This window comes from Prinia subflava, chromosome 8 (genome assembly GCF_021018805.1).
Source record: "Prinia subflava isolate CZ2003 ecotype Zambia chromosome 8, Cam_Psub_1.2, whole genome shotgun sequence".
Taxonomy (NCBI): domain Eukaryota; kingdom Metazoa; phylum Chordata; class Aves; order Passeriformes; family Cisticolidae; genus Prinia; species Prinia subflava.
The window spans coordinates 29,819,811-29,834,064 of NC_086254.1; the positions used below are offsets into that span (position 1 = coordinate 29,819,811).

The window sequence follows — 14,254 nt, forward strand, 5'->3', positions numbered from 1 at the left end:
AACCATCTTACAGTGCAGCACCATCCCCAAGGTCCCACAACAGCCCTGGAGTGATGCACCAATCACCAAACCTGGGAGGGGAAGGGGCTGAGGGGCCTGGGGGAGCAGAAGGGGACGTATCAGGCTGAGGAGGGTTCCCAGTGCCCAGGCTGCAGCATCCTGCATCCATCCAAGGGCCACACAAGGAGGGTCAGTTCAGGGCTCCACCAGGAGCACACCCCTATCCTGGGGCCTGGTCCTGGGCAGCTTAACTCACATGAAGGAAAACCAGTAACTGAACAAAGTTATTCCAGAAGCTTCTCAAGACTTTGTTGATAACAAACCATGCTGCTGGGAAGGTACCAGTGCACTCCCAAGCCCCAAGAGCCCATGGAGGTGTGGGGTCTCAGCCCTCTGTCCCTGATAGGTGGTCTCTGGTGTGTTGGGTGACCCTTAGGACACACAGGGAGGGTTGGGACAGGCCAGGCAACCCCAGGTGGTACCAAGGGCAAGACCCTGAGGCAGGGACCCCCAGGCAGGAGAGGGATGGCCAGTGCGTGAGGCGGGGACTTCCAGGAAATGTGGTAGTCACTGCTATGTGCACACGTCCACGTGCCAGCGCAACCAGCACCGATTCCAACACATCAGCTGTCCAGCAGCAAAGTTTTTATCGCATTTTCCCTCCAGACTCCTTCTCTCAGGGATGCAGTTACAGGAAGGGGGTGCAATTCCCGACAATCGCATCCCACCAGGACTGGCCAGGATGGGGACGCAGCCAGAGGAGGGAGAGAACTTTATAAGGAGAAAACAGTCCCGAGTTCTGGCACTTCGCTGAAAGCTGCGCAGCCCCTCTCCGCCCCCTTGTTTTCCCCTCCTCTTCATCGGCAGCGGGGCCATCTCCTACCCGGGGGCTGTGGGGTCCCGGGAGACCCCGGTGGGGCCAACCCGGGGAGCCTGGGGGGGCTGCTGCTTTTTTTTTTTTTTTTTTTTTTTTTTTTTTTTTTTTTTTTTTTTTGGTGTTGTTTTCAATAGGTGGGACCTAAACCCGCCCGTTTCCTGGAAACTTTGCTTTCCCTTTCTTCCCTCCGCCGGCCCTACTGCGGCGGGGGGCGGGGGGGGTGCGCGGGGGCCGGGCGGGATAAATGGGACTGGCGGTGGGGCCGGACAGCGGCTGGTGAGGGGCAGCTCCCCCGGCATCCGGAGCGCCTCAAGGACCGGCATCGGCACCGACAGCACTGCCGGCGGGACCGGGACCGGGACAGGTACCGGGACGTGCGCAGGAGGCGGCACCATGGCCGAAGGTAGGAGCGCAGGTGCCGGGCTCGGTCCCGCTCCGCGGGAAGTCCCGACCGGCCGCACCCCCGCCCCAGCTCGCTGCCCCCGCGCCGCTCCCCGCTCGCTTGGGGCCAGAGCCGGTCGCTGACCCTCAGCCGAAGTTCAGGGGCGATGGGGAACGGGAAATACTAAAGCAGAACGGCGGTAGCAAGCCTAACCAGGGTCCGTGCGGGGTCCACGCAGGTCTGTGCCCTTCCCTCCCTCCCGACTCTCCTCCGGGTGTCCCGTAGGATGAAGTCTGGTGCTATTTAAAGCTTTCCCGGCAGAGGAAGGTGGACAGCTGGGCCGGGAGCGTGTGCCCATGTCCCAACAGGGTGAGGGGATTACAGGAGGCTCAGGCATTAAAAGAGCTTCTGGGCGTCGGGAATGTGCACGTTTGCCTCTTCAGGGCAGAGACACCCCCCACCTCGCACGCAGCTGTCCCCAAACTCCCGGGAAACGGGTCTGTGTGATTGCCATGGGCACACAGCCCTCTGGGTGAGAGGCATCACTGCTCTGCTGTGCCCCAGTGCCGCAGGCTGTCCTGGCTCCCAGCACGGCTGTAGCAATACCAACAGATCCCTCGGGTCAGACACTCACACAGACACATAGCTGAGCCGCTGCAGAATCACTGAATTACCTAGGCTGGAAAAGACTTTGAGAGCAATTCCAGTCTATGATTTAATACCCCCTTATCAGCTAGACCCTGGCACTAAGTGCCACATCCAGTCTTTTTTTAAATATCTCCAGGGATGGTGGCTCCGTCTCCCTGTGCAGCACATTCTAGAGCCCAGTCACTCTTTCTGTGAAGAATTTTTTCCTAATGCCCAGCCTAAATTTCCCCTGGCACAGCTTAATGCTGTGTCCTGTCCCGAACACACTGGGAAGCTCCCGTTCCTGAGTGCCCAGGATGCTGCTGCCACTTACAGCACTGCAGCCCCCTTCCCACCCATCTGTTGGCATCCACTAATTTGGATACAGGCACCTGTGCTTTTCTAAATCTGCTTTTTTGCTGAATCTGCTGAGGATGAAACCCCCAGGGTGACTGGGACAAGGAGGAGCCCTGATCCTGGTTTCTGAACACGCTTGTTGTCGGCAAGTCTGGCTCCATGTCAGCCATGAGATTCCACTTGTACAGTCCGTGTTCCGCAGCACAGAGGGGGAGACAGGGAGGGAAAGGGCTTGTCTGGGCTCTGTCCCCACTTCACAGTTCCCATGGGCTGGCTGTGGGGATCTTGGCCATAGTTATGGACCATTCAAGCAGCTCTCAGTGTGGTGGGGACGGTGACAAGCCCACTGCCCTCCACTGGGGCCATACTCCTTGCCCAGTGAGCCAGGAGCAATATTTTCATTTAGCTCTGAGAATGGTGAGCTCATGGGCTGCTGTTTCCATTTGGCACTGGTCCAAGGAGGGCTTGGTGATTACCAGAGCTGGTACTAGGAAGGGCATGGCTGAGGAGAGCCATGGCATGGGGACCAAACTGAGTATTCCCCATTGATCTACTCAGTCCCTCGCTGGCACTGAGCTTGCCATTTGCTCTCCTGCACAGAATGCTTTTGCTTATTCTGGTGATTAATACGTCACTGCAGAGCAGTCAGGGATCAGTGGCCTCAAGTGATGATGAACGATGTCTCATTACTCCAGCACAGTGCCCAGGGTGGTGGGGACATGGCTGCTGGTGCTCCAGCACACAGCTCTGCCTGGGCTGTGAGCGGAGCAGAGCAGCCTGCAGATGTCTGGGGCATCAGACACCCTCTGTCACTGAATCTACACTTGCTCCCACCAATTTGTCAGCAGCTGCAGCACAGTGAAGCTGCTGGAGGCCTGGCTGAGGCACAGGAACATCCTGGACATTGCTGGGCTCACTCAGCAGCACGGGCTGGGGTGGGAGCACACAGACAGCAGCTCCAGTGAGAGGTCCCCTGAGAGCAGAGCTGAGTGCTGGGCTTTGCTCTGCTGCTGGGTGCTGTGAGACACAGGCTTGGTACAGCTCTGGCAGCCCAGGTGATACCACGGAGGCAACTCCATAGCACAACACAGCGTAGAGCTGGATCAGGAGGGCAAAAAGTCGCTGTGAGCTTGGCTGCCAAAGCTGTGCCCCTCTCACACGACGGGAGCCCAGGCCTGGATGGGGATGCTCAGTCTGGCACGGTCACTGTGCCCTGCTAGAGAGGTGCTCTGCCCGGCACACCCGGAGCACAGGGCAGGGTGGGTGGGAGAGGCTCAGAGCCCACACCAAGGTCCCGACCCAGGGCTCGGGACGGGCTGGAGCCACCCCTCCTTCCCAAGCGCCGGGGCTGCGTGATGAGCTCCCGGGAGAGAGCTGAACGTGCCGCTGCCTTTGCAGATCTGGTGCTGGAGACGTGGGACCTGCACTGCGACCGCAATGGGCGGGAGCACCGCACGGCGGACATGGGCTGCCAGCAGCTGGTGGTGCGGCGGGGGCAGCCCTTCAGCATCACCCTGCGCTTCTCGGGCCGCGGCTACGAGGAGGGCGTGGACAAACTCTCCTTCAACGTGGAGACGGGTGAGTGGGGCCACATTTGTGTCGCGGGGGAGGGCTGTGTAGGTGTCACCACCCTCTGCCGTGCCCCAGGGCTCACCTGTGCTCCCACGGGTCTGTGCCACGGGACCTGACCCATGTCAGGCAGTCCCTGTTCCTCACCTGGCAGAGGCTGGTGCTGTGCACAGCTTTTATATCACAAGAAAGAAAGGTAGAAGCTCATCTCCTTAATGAGAGCAGAACAGAAATGATAAAGAAATAAAAAGCCACCAGCATCATCACCTCCTCTTCCCAGGGCCCAGCCAGACTAAGGGCATGCCAGAGCTGCCAGCTTCACCAGGAAGTACCTTAGCTGGAGCCAGGATCCTGCCCAACCCTCCTGCCCCTCTGAGAAACCTCAGCACAGGGTGTCTTTTCAGCCAGAGATATCACAGCATTTCTGCTGATGGGCTTTACACACAGCCCTGCTGCCTCTCAGACCACCCAGAGTGGGGTTTGCTCAGGAAAACACAAACAATGGAGGAAGGAAATGTTCCCACAGAGCCCCCCAGTTCAGCCCCCTGTGCTGGGCCAGGGCTGGGCCGCTGCTCTCACAGCCAGGGTTGGGTCCTGCCGCCGGGCAGGGGCTCGGCCCCGCCAGCTCAGAGCAAAGGGAGAGGAAACTATTTCTCAGGCAGGAGCTATTTTGGGGCTGAAGCACCATGCTGAGTCAACCGGGCCAGAACGCAAAGTAAAACTGCACCCAAGTTTCCTCGCAGAATAAAACTCTCCTTTTTCCATCCCAAAAGCTCTGGTGACAAAACAAAACCCAGCACCTCCCAGCTTCACCCTAAACCAGCAGCTCCCACCCACTCCCACCCCTGCATTTCTCCAGGCCGTGCTACAGCCAGGCAGCCCCGGGCTGGTTTTGCAGGGGGAGTAGCCACAGGCACAGCCTCCCAAGCCAAGGCACATTTTGGCAGAGGCTGCTCCAGGCTGGAGCCCAGCCCCAGCGTTGCAGAAAGAGGGCAGAGGTGCTTTGGTGCTCACAGAGGCACGGGGCAGTGCCACTCCAGCAGCAGCAGCCCCAGCACACTCCTCACTGGGGCCGGACCTGTCCCTCTGTCCTAGGACAGCAAAGCCACCGAGGCTGTGTGCCGCCTCCCACAAGAGAGAGGGAAGGAAAAATGGAGTGAAAATAGAGCTGTATTTTTGCAGTAGCCGTGTTGGCAGAGCCCCATTCAGGTGCCGCAGTCCAGGGGGATGTTTTGGGTTGTGGAGGCAGGAGGAGGAGGAGGAAGAGGAGGAGGAGGCAGATTCCCGTGTCTGCCCAGCCTACAGCAGCGCCGGGCTGGCTCTTGCCCAAAGGACACCGTGAACTCAGCCCAGCCTGCTCGAGAGGAGAAACTGTGTCACTTCCATGAGTTCACGAGTATTTTTGGTGACTGGCCTGTGGGCGAGGGCTGGCGGGGAGAGGGGACAGCAGTGGCACCACTGCCTCGGCTGCCGGCCAGGCACTGCATGGAGCCGCAGGGCCGGGCTGGGCGTCACCGCCCCGGGAGCGCGTCTGGAGCTGGCTCAGTGCAGGTGGCTTGGCCATGGCTGCAGCTTGGAGGGGCCAGCGAGGATCACACTGTCCCAGGCTCGGCGCTTTGGCCACTGAGGTCATCCCTAACCCTGGGATGTTTGCAGCAACGCCTGAGGCTGCACACACGGACTGGGGCACCCGGTGATGGGGTCTGTGCTCATGGCCGGGCTCTGCCAGCCCCCGTGCTGGGGGTGCAGGGACATGGCAGCGCTGCTCAGAGGAGAGGCAGGAGCGGGTGTATGTGAGAACAGAGACCTGGCCCTGGGGTGAGCACCTGGGCAAGCACCCCTGTGCTCTGCTGGCCCCTCACAGGGCGAGTCTGCCCCTTCCCAAACAGTGAGACATGTCTGAGCTCCCGGCAGCTGGGCTGCCCTGTGCCCTCAGTACCTGACTAACTGCAGGGTGGATGACCCCAGCCTGTGAGAGCCGAGATCCAGGCAGCTGCTGCAGGGCAGGGGGGCTTGGAGCAGCTCCCCTTGGTACAGCCTCCATGGCAGGGGGCTCCCAGGGACTCTGGAGCACTGGGAGAACTGACCTCCTCCTTCTTGCCAGGGCCCTGCCCCAGTGAGACATCGGGAACCAGCTCCCACTTTGTGATGACTGACTGCCCAGAGGAATCGTGCTGGAGTGCTGTGATGCAGCAGCAGGATGGGGAGTCCCTGTCTGTCTCTCTCTGCTCCCCACCCAACGCTCGCATTGGCCGCTACAGCATGACCCTGGAGACCTGCACTGACTACCAGGGCTCCAGCTACCAAATCGGGGACTTTGTGCTGCTCTTCAACCCCTGGCACCCAGGTGAGGCTTTCACCTCTCTGAGCCCAGGGATGCCAAGGCTCAGGCAAACACGAGATGCTCCCCAAGCACCTCCCCACAGGTCTCATCCCAGTGCAGATCCCAGCTGTCCCAAGCCCTGGTCTGAACGCAGTTTTGAGCAGAAAGCCTCACTTTGCTTCCATCTCCACACAATCCCTGCAGTAGGTCGGGGCCAAGAGCACCATCCCCACCCTACAACACCCACAGCCCCTGTGCCACCACTCCAAACACCCTGTCCAGGCTGCCCCCACCACATAGTGCCCGTGGGAGCTCACCACATTGGTGCTGGTATGAAGCCCTGGGCAGTCCCTGGCACCAGCTCCTGGCCAGGCAGGGGACAGGGGGAAAGCCTCTAAATGTCCCTGCTTGCCTCCAGTTGTCCCCACTTGCCCCCAGTTGTCCCTAATTGCCCCCACGAGGCTCATTCTCACACTGGCACCCAGCTGTGGACTCGGTGACATGGATATCACTGTCCTGGTGAAATTTGGGCAGCCAGACCCAGAGGGGAGGTTCAATTCAGTGCTGTAAGGTTCAACAGCCCTGGGATTTTCCTCCCTCCATGCCCTTCCCCTGCTCCTGGACTAGCTCGTTTCCTGGATCTCAAATGTCCCACGCTGGATCTGCAGAGATAAGGAGCCATAGGAAGCTCTGTTCAACCAGGGCTGTGCTGAGCACTGGGGGTGGATGTGTGGGGTTTCCTTCTGCAAACATTTCCAGTAAATGTTGATTTCCACAGCAGTGGCTGCTGTGAGTGAAATGGCTTTGGCTGTGCTGAGCCAGCACACCCACTCCCACTGCTCATTGCACCCCCAGGGAGGTCTCTCCTCCTGAGAAGAGATCCATCTCCATTAAATAAAAGGGAGGAAAGACAGAGACATGAGAAAGAATGAAAAGCAAACCACAAACCCACTGAAATGTTCCCATCAGTTTAAATCAACCTGGGCCGAAATTCCCCAGGAGCTGGTTTAAAGCATGAGCAGTCCCAGCCCCTCATGCCTCATTTCCCACTGGATCCATCCCCAGGGAGGGGGTCAGGAAGCTGGGTGTGCAGGGCAGAGCCCTGTCCCCATCACTTGCTGTTCCCACAGAGGACACGGTTTTCATGCGTGACGAGAACGAGCGACGTGAGTACGTCCTGTCCCAGCACGGGCTTATCTACCAGGGCACCTGTGATTACATCTTCTCCATCCCCTGGAACTTTGGCCAGGTGAGTGGGCAAGGCCCCCTGGAACCCCTGGCTGACCCAGGCCATGCAGCTCTGGTGCTGCAGGACACAGGGACTGGTGCCATGCGTGTGCTCCTCACAAACATGTGTCCCAAATGCTGTCAGCACCTTGGAGTCCAGCCATGGGTCAAAGAAACTGGAATCTCATTTCCAAGAGACAATGCGCTGACTTCAAAGCGTGGCAAGGCAAGGGGAGTGTTTCCCCATGGCTCCCGGGGGCCCCATGGCCGTGTGTCCCTAATCTGGGTGGCCCTGCTGTGCCAGGAGGTGGTGCCTGATAAGGAAATTCCTGGGGACCGTGCCAGGGGTGCCGATAAGGCAGTGCTCACTCCCCAGCTGCACCCTCGGGACACAGGGGTTGCTCAGCCACCCTCCCTGAGCAAAGGGGGGCCTGCAGCCGTGGGGGTGCCCATGGCCTCCACAGGATCTGTGCCTCAATTCAAGGAAGGGCTGTGACTCAGCCGTGATGGGAAGTAGATTTTCCCGGAGGTCAAGTCCATGCCCTGACCCCTGCGTGGTTGCAGGAAACCAGATCCAGCCCCAGTACGTAGGCAGGAGGTCACCCACAGGTGTCACCAGCTGACTGGGAACAGTGGGGACATCACTCAGTGGATGCTAGCTGGGGAGGGGCCCCTGGGGAGGGGACCCTGAGGAGGTATGACCCCTGTACCCAGCAGTTCTGCTGGCAGGGGCATCACAGTGAGCCAGAGAGGGAGGACAGATGTGGCAGAGCCCCTGTGGGTATTTCACTCAACCTTTTCTCCCTGCTCTCCACCAGTTCGAGGATGACATCTTGGCCATCTGCCTCAACATGCTGGACATAAACCCCAAACACCTGAGGGATCAGAACCGGGACTGCTCCCGCCGCAATGACCCCGTGTACATTGGCAGGGTGGTGAGCGCCATGGTGAGTCCGGGCTGCAGGGTGTCCCCATCACCCCACACTCCCTGGGGTGCAAACACCCCCCTGCTACAGCTGTGGCAGACAGCATCTGCCACTCCCCCCAGTTACACCATTTCCCTTCTCTGAGGTGTTTCCTCTCTCTTTTACATCCTTTCCCTGTTTCTGCTCTGATATGTGTAAGAGCTTTCTTAGAGGAAACAAATAGCAGGGATAGGCACAGACCATTCCAGGAGCAGCTTTGGGATAACCACGCCCAAATTCCCAAGCAGGAGGATGTGTTTCTAAAATTCATCCCCAATTAGCACCATGTCTACGCGCATCCCAGTGAACTCTTTCATGGATACAGGATATTTATGTGGGTGACAGCACAAATGAATGGGGCAAAGGCTCTTTCCCTCCCTCCCCAGCCAGTTCCTGCCCCTCCATTCCCTTTTCTCCTGCCACAGGTAAACTGCAATGACGAGGACAGAGGGGTGCTGTTTGGGCGGTGGGACAACCGCTACGAGGATGGGATGAGTCCCATGGCCTGGATTGGGAGTGTGGATATTCTCAAGAGGTGGAAGAAGTTTGGGTGCCAGCCAGTCAAGTACGGCCAGTGCTGGGTCTTTGCTGCTGTGGCGTGCACTGGTGAGAGCAGATTCCTCTGGTTTCCCCTTCTCCACAGGAGAGGGTCACCCATCTCCTCCTGTCTCCCAGCCTGGCCCCCACCCTCCATCCACTCCAGTTGCTGCATCCAGAGGGAAGAGCTGCAATCAGCCTGCAATGATTCCTTTGCAATTAGCTCTCTATTACTCTAGTTTGTTGGGAAATAGAGGGAAAAACATTATAGAAAAGGTCTCTGGTTTTTCAATCAGCACTGCCTCCCCAGCCAGGCAGCAAGGGAGGGACTGAGGCAGGCCAGGGTGAGGGAAGTGGCTTTAAGGCCAAGTTTGCAATAAAGTCACGAATCCTCTAAGATCAAAGTAATGTCATGGCCACCAGGGCAGTCAGCCTGGGGAAAAGGAAGAGAACAATTCCAGACTTGCTGCTGCTGCTGGGAAACACTCACATATGCTCGTGCAGCTTTGCCCCAAGAAAAACACTGCCTGTGAGAGCATTGATGTGTCACAGACAGACGAGACCCTTTTTAGAGGAGAGAAATAGCAGAAAACTAAAGTGGATTTTCAGCGACTTGCAGAGGTTTATAGCCTTCCTTTGAAGCACTGTAACTGCCTCCCTGCTCCCTGGGGAGCTCTCTGCTCAGTGAAAGACAGCTGGGAGAGGAAATCCGGGGTTCAGCACGGCTGCCCACACTACCTCCAAAGCTCTTGCAGACGCTTTTTGTGCCTTCTTTTGCTGCAATATCAAACCTGCCAGGCTGTTGGAGCCAGGTGCCACCCAGCTTGCCTGTGCACTGTGGATGGGGGAACTGGCTTCTCCTGGGGACCCCAGAAGTCCCCAGGCACTCCTTTTGCAGGCAAAGGGGCAGGAGCTGTTCAAACCTGGGGCTCCACGAGACGTGAGCTGTGCAAACCTGGGGCTCTGTGGGGTGGGAGTGGTGCAGATCTGGGCCCTGTCTCACCCTGCCCTGCTCCCCGCAGTCATGCGGTGCCTGGGAATCCCCAGCCGGGTGGTGACCAACTACAACTCAGCCCATGACACAAACGCCAACCTGACCATTGACCGCTACATCAACGAGAAGGGGGAGCAGGAGAGGTACTCCTGGGACAAGATCTGGTGAGCAGCACAGCAGGGCCTCAGCCTGCCCAGCCCTGGGCTACTTCTGCCCCTTCCCCAGAGCCTGGCAGGTGCTGGGGGAGGCTGAAACTTCTACATGCTGGTTTTCCTTGCAGGAACTTCCACTGCTGGGTGGAGTCATGGATGGCCCGTCCAGACCTGGCAGGTGGCTACGATGGGTGGCAGGTGCTGGACCCGACGCCTCAGGAGAAGAGTGAAGGTACAGCGTGGTCCACATAGAAGCTCCATCTACCTCACACCCTGACACGGCTGGGTGGCCCCACCACAGCCACCCCTCGTGGCTTAACCCTGGAGTGGTGACAGTGGCTCTGCTCCGTGCAGGAGTTTACTGCTGCGGGCCAGCCCCCGTCAAAGCCATCAAGGAGGGTGACATGCTGCTCAAGTACGACATCCCCTTCATCTTCGCGGAGGTGAACGCCGACGTGGTGTACTGGGTGGTGCAGGGCGACGGGATGCAGAAGCAGAGCATCCGATCCTCAGATGTGGGGAAGTACATCAGCACCAAGAGCGTGGGCAGGGACAGCCGGGAGGACATCACCCACAACTACAAATACCCCGAGGGTATGGGGGCTTTCAGGGGGGCATGTTCCTCCTGGGAAACAACTGCAGCAGGAGGGCTCCAGGGCTCAGGGCAGAACAGCCCAGCCCCAGGCCCTCCCCATACTCCAGGGAATCACAGGGATTTTGTGCACCGCAGGGTCTGAGGAGGAGCGGGCAGTGTTTGAGAAGGCAGAGCATCAGAAGAAGTCCATCGGGGAGGAGGATGAGGGGCTGCACCTCAGGATCAAGGTGTCAGAGGGTGCAAACAAGGGCAGCGACTTCGACGTCTTTGCCGTGGTCAACAACAACACAGACGAGGAGCGTGTCTGCAGGGTGACGCTGTGCGCCCGCGCCGCCAGCCACAACGGCACCCTGGGGCCCCAGTGCGGCCTCACGGACCCGGCCGACATCGACATTGAGCCCAGGGCGGGTAAGAGACCCACTGATGGTGAAGGAGATGCTTCACCAGGGCTGGGGTCAGGTCAGCCTGTGTTCGGCTGCTCAGTATACTGGCAGTGCCACTTTGGGGCATCCTCCTTAGGTAACAACTACTGTGGATTTTTAATCTTTGTGAGAGGATGAGGAAATTGCTCAGCCAGAGGCTGGAAATGCATTTGGAGCTGGACAAGCCACTGCTGCTGCAGCTGTTATGCCAAGGGAGCAAGCTTGGCACACCCAGGCTGCCATCCCTGGGCACTCTGTGGCACTTGTCTGCATCCCTCCTGCTTTCCCTCAGTCTTTGGGGTAGGCTGGGCTTTCTGGTGGGATCCTCCCATGCCAGGGAGAGCAGAGCTGTCCCAGCTCAGCCCTGAGTGCACGGTCCCAGGCTGGAGGAATGAGAAGCTCTGGGTTTCCTGGCCAGCAGCACTGAAGCTCTCGGTGTCTCCTTGGGTGGGCGTTCGGCTGCAGAGCTGTCCTGGCAGGGACCCCGAACCTCCCTCGCCCTCATCACACGTGAACATCACCATCTGGTCGTTAAACACGAGTTTGGGTTTATGTGAGCTTGCAGAGACCCTTCACGGCTTGGAAAGGCCACACATCTGCTGTCCTGGAACAGCCAAATATTTACCCTGCGCCGAGCCCTGCTCCTCACCAGCCCTCTTGCAAACGCAGCGCTCGGCGCTCTGCCAGGTGTTGAGCTGCTTCACAGGAATGAGGAATGTGCTGGCTCTTGCCACCACTTAGGGGAAAGGGATGTGCCTCTGCTCATGCTGGCAGAAGCACCAGCAGGTACTTGGAGCCTTTTGCAGGGCAGGATCGGGGAGTGGGGACTCGTACTCAACGTGTTAGAGGAGCCCTGTGGCTTTTGGGGTACTTAACATTCCTGTGCAAAAGTTAATCCAACACCATTTTTTCTGAAACATTAATTATGAGTTCCTGAAACTTCTACCCTCAGCTCCTGCCTCAAAATATGGACCCCAGGACTTTGCAGACTGCATTCTTTAGGGCACCCCAGCACTTCGTGCCAGTGTGGGAAGCCAGGCTTTTTATTCTCCCTCAGTCTCAGCTGCCTCGTGAATGTCAGACTCCATTTCTCACGGTCACAGCCACCCTGGGCTCCTTGTTCCAGGAAGTTCTGCAGTTGGTTGCTTTCAGCCTCCCTCCCCCTGGACAGCCCCATCCCTGAAGGACTTTCAGATAAACAACGCTGAGGGCTGAGTGAGGGCAGCTGCCAGGGGCCAGGCTGCCTCCCAGTGCCCACATTTGCTGCCAAGGGCTGGCATGCTGGACCCCTGGTGCAGGCATGACCCTGGAGTCTTGCCCTAGGACATGGCTCCTTCCCAACCCCACACCCTGAACATCCCCCTGGCACTCAGTATTGGAACCCCAGCCCTGCAGGGGCCCCAGTTCCCCCATCTTTGCAAGGCACCTGGAGAAGCTCCTGGGGAGCCCAAGCCATGCCAGCAGCAGCTGGGTGTCAGTGCGGGACTGTGGTTCTGGGCTGGAGATGCCACGGGTGCTGACCCCTCTCTGCTTCCCCTTCCAGAGAAGAGGGTGCCCCTGCGCATCCTGTACGAAGAGTACAGGGACAAACTGACCCAGGACAACCTCATCAAGGTGGTGGCTCTCCTGAACGATCACCAGACTGGCGATGTCATCGTAGCTGTCAGGGACATTTATGTTGAGAATCCACCAATCAAAATCAGGGTAAGGGTCCAGTGTCCCATCCCAGGCAGGTCTGAGGGGAATGAGTCGCTGTGATCATCTGGGGGGTTACCCCTGAGGCTTGGGCAGCAGGTCCTGCTCACAGAGCAGGGCTGCATCCCCTGGGACCTGCCTCCCTAAGGTCCTGCCTCAGCCCCAGGGCAGGGGGAGCACCATGGCCCCCAGGATGGGTGGTGCTTGGGGTCCAACCTCTCCTACTTGCAGGTTTTAGGTGAGCCAATGCAGAATCGTAAGCTGGTGGCAGAGATCAGCCTGGTGAACCCCCTGGCAGTGCCTCTGAACGGCTGTGTGTTCGTGGTGGAAGGCACCGGCCTCACCGAGGGGCAGCTGGTCAAGGAGCTGTAAGAGCCTTTCCCCCTTCTCCTGGCTGGGATGTTGGGAGTGGTGTGGGGGTGGATTTCTGTGTCTGGAGCCCCCAGGGAGGGCAGTCATGGGGCACAGCAGGGGCCAGGGCTATGCTGGTCCCTGTGGACTTAGAGTATCCCTACCCTACACCTTGCTGGGGAAGGGGTTCGGCCACCCTACAGAGGTCTTTGCTTGCCAAAGTCCCAGCACTGTCCTGCAGCACCATGGGCCATAGGAGGGTGACAAGGGCTCTGAGGGTGACAGGCCACAATGAGTCCTTGCCTTCCCACAGTGAGGAGCCAGTGGAGCCACAGGCAGAGGCCAAATTCCGGATGGATCTGATGCCGCGGCTGCCGGGGCTGCAGAAGCTGATGGTGGACTTTGAGAGTGACCAGCTGACGGGGGTCAAGGGCTACCGCAACGTCATCATCGCACCCCAGCCCATGTGAGAGCCACCACAGCCCCCCAGCTGCAGAAACCCTGCCTCGCTGGCCCCCCTGCTTTAGCCCAAGATGGTCCCAAAGGGAGATGCCGGAGCCCAGCCTGACCCTGACACGGCAGCAGTGATGCCGGGAGCACAGACAGGATAAAGGGGCTGGTGAGGGCTGGGGGCTGCTGTGGCAGCTGCTCACTTCACTGCTGTTCTCTCACCCTGCGAGGTGGAAATGTCACTGTCCTGCCTGTCCCTCAGCACAGTGGGACCCTGTGCCAGCCCCCTCCTCTGTGCAGCGCTGGCAGCCCCAGCCTGCAGAGCCCATTTCCATAGAGGCAGCAGCAGAATGACCCCTCCAGCCCCTGCCATCAGCATCCTCTGACTGCAGCTCCATAGAGAGAGGTTTTATACTGTGAGCACAAAGCTGTCTATGCACCATATACCTATAAAACAAATCTATAAATACATACTGCAAATAACCTGCTTGGTTACAGCCGGGCATTGGCTTTGATAACCGTCCTGGCACTGCAGATACTGCAGGGAGGGATGGGACATTACCTTGATATGAATCAACTACGTAAACACTGAATAAAAACTTTATTTTTCACTTTAAAAGCCAGACCTGGCTCTTCTTGCCCTTCCTCTCCCCACAGCAGGACCCAGCAACTCCTTGCCCAGCATCCATGTGGGTGGTGGGGTGAGTTCTCCCAGCCCAGCACTCGGGTGG

General features: G+C 58.7%; 1 protein-coding gene across 1 annotated transcript; it reads left to right on the top strand.

Annotated features, from left to right (window-relative positions):
- Positions 1 to 1,111: 1,111 nt before the first annotated feature.
- Positions 1,112 to 14,142, top strand: TGM2 (transglutaminase 2). The gene is made up of 13 exons (XM_063404494.1): positions 1,112 to 1,280; positions 3,642 to 3,821; positions 5,917 to 6,159; positions 7,266 to 7,384; positions 8,181 to 8,309; positions 8,753 to 8,933; positions 9,887 to 10,022; positions 10,139 to 10,242; positions 10,365 to 10,604; positions 10,741 to 11,013; positions 12,571 to 12,731; positions 12,954 to 13,090; positions 13,387 to 14,142. The coding sequence occupies exons 1-13, from the start codon at positions 1,271 to 1,273 to the stop codon at positions 13,541 to 13,543; spliced, it is 2,070 nt and encodes a 689-aa protein (XP_063260564.1). The 5' UTR covers positions 1,112 to 1,270; the 3' UTR covers positions 13,544 to 14,142.
- Positions 14,143 to 14,254: the final 112 nt, after the last annotated feature.

Coding starts and splice junctions, on each gene's coding strand:
- TGM2 (XM_063404494.1), top strand. Junction 10,605..10,740: donor CAACTACAAATACCCCGAGG/GTATGGGGGCTT, acceptor TGTGCACCGCAG/GGTCTGAGGAGGAGCGGGCA. Junction 13,091..13,386: donor GGGCAGCTGGTCAAGGAGCT/GTAAGAGCCTTT, acceptor GCCTTCCCACAG/TGAGGAGCCAGTGGAGCCAC.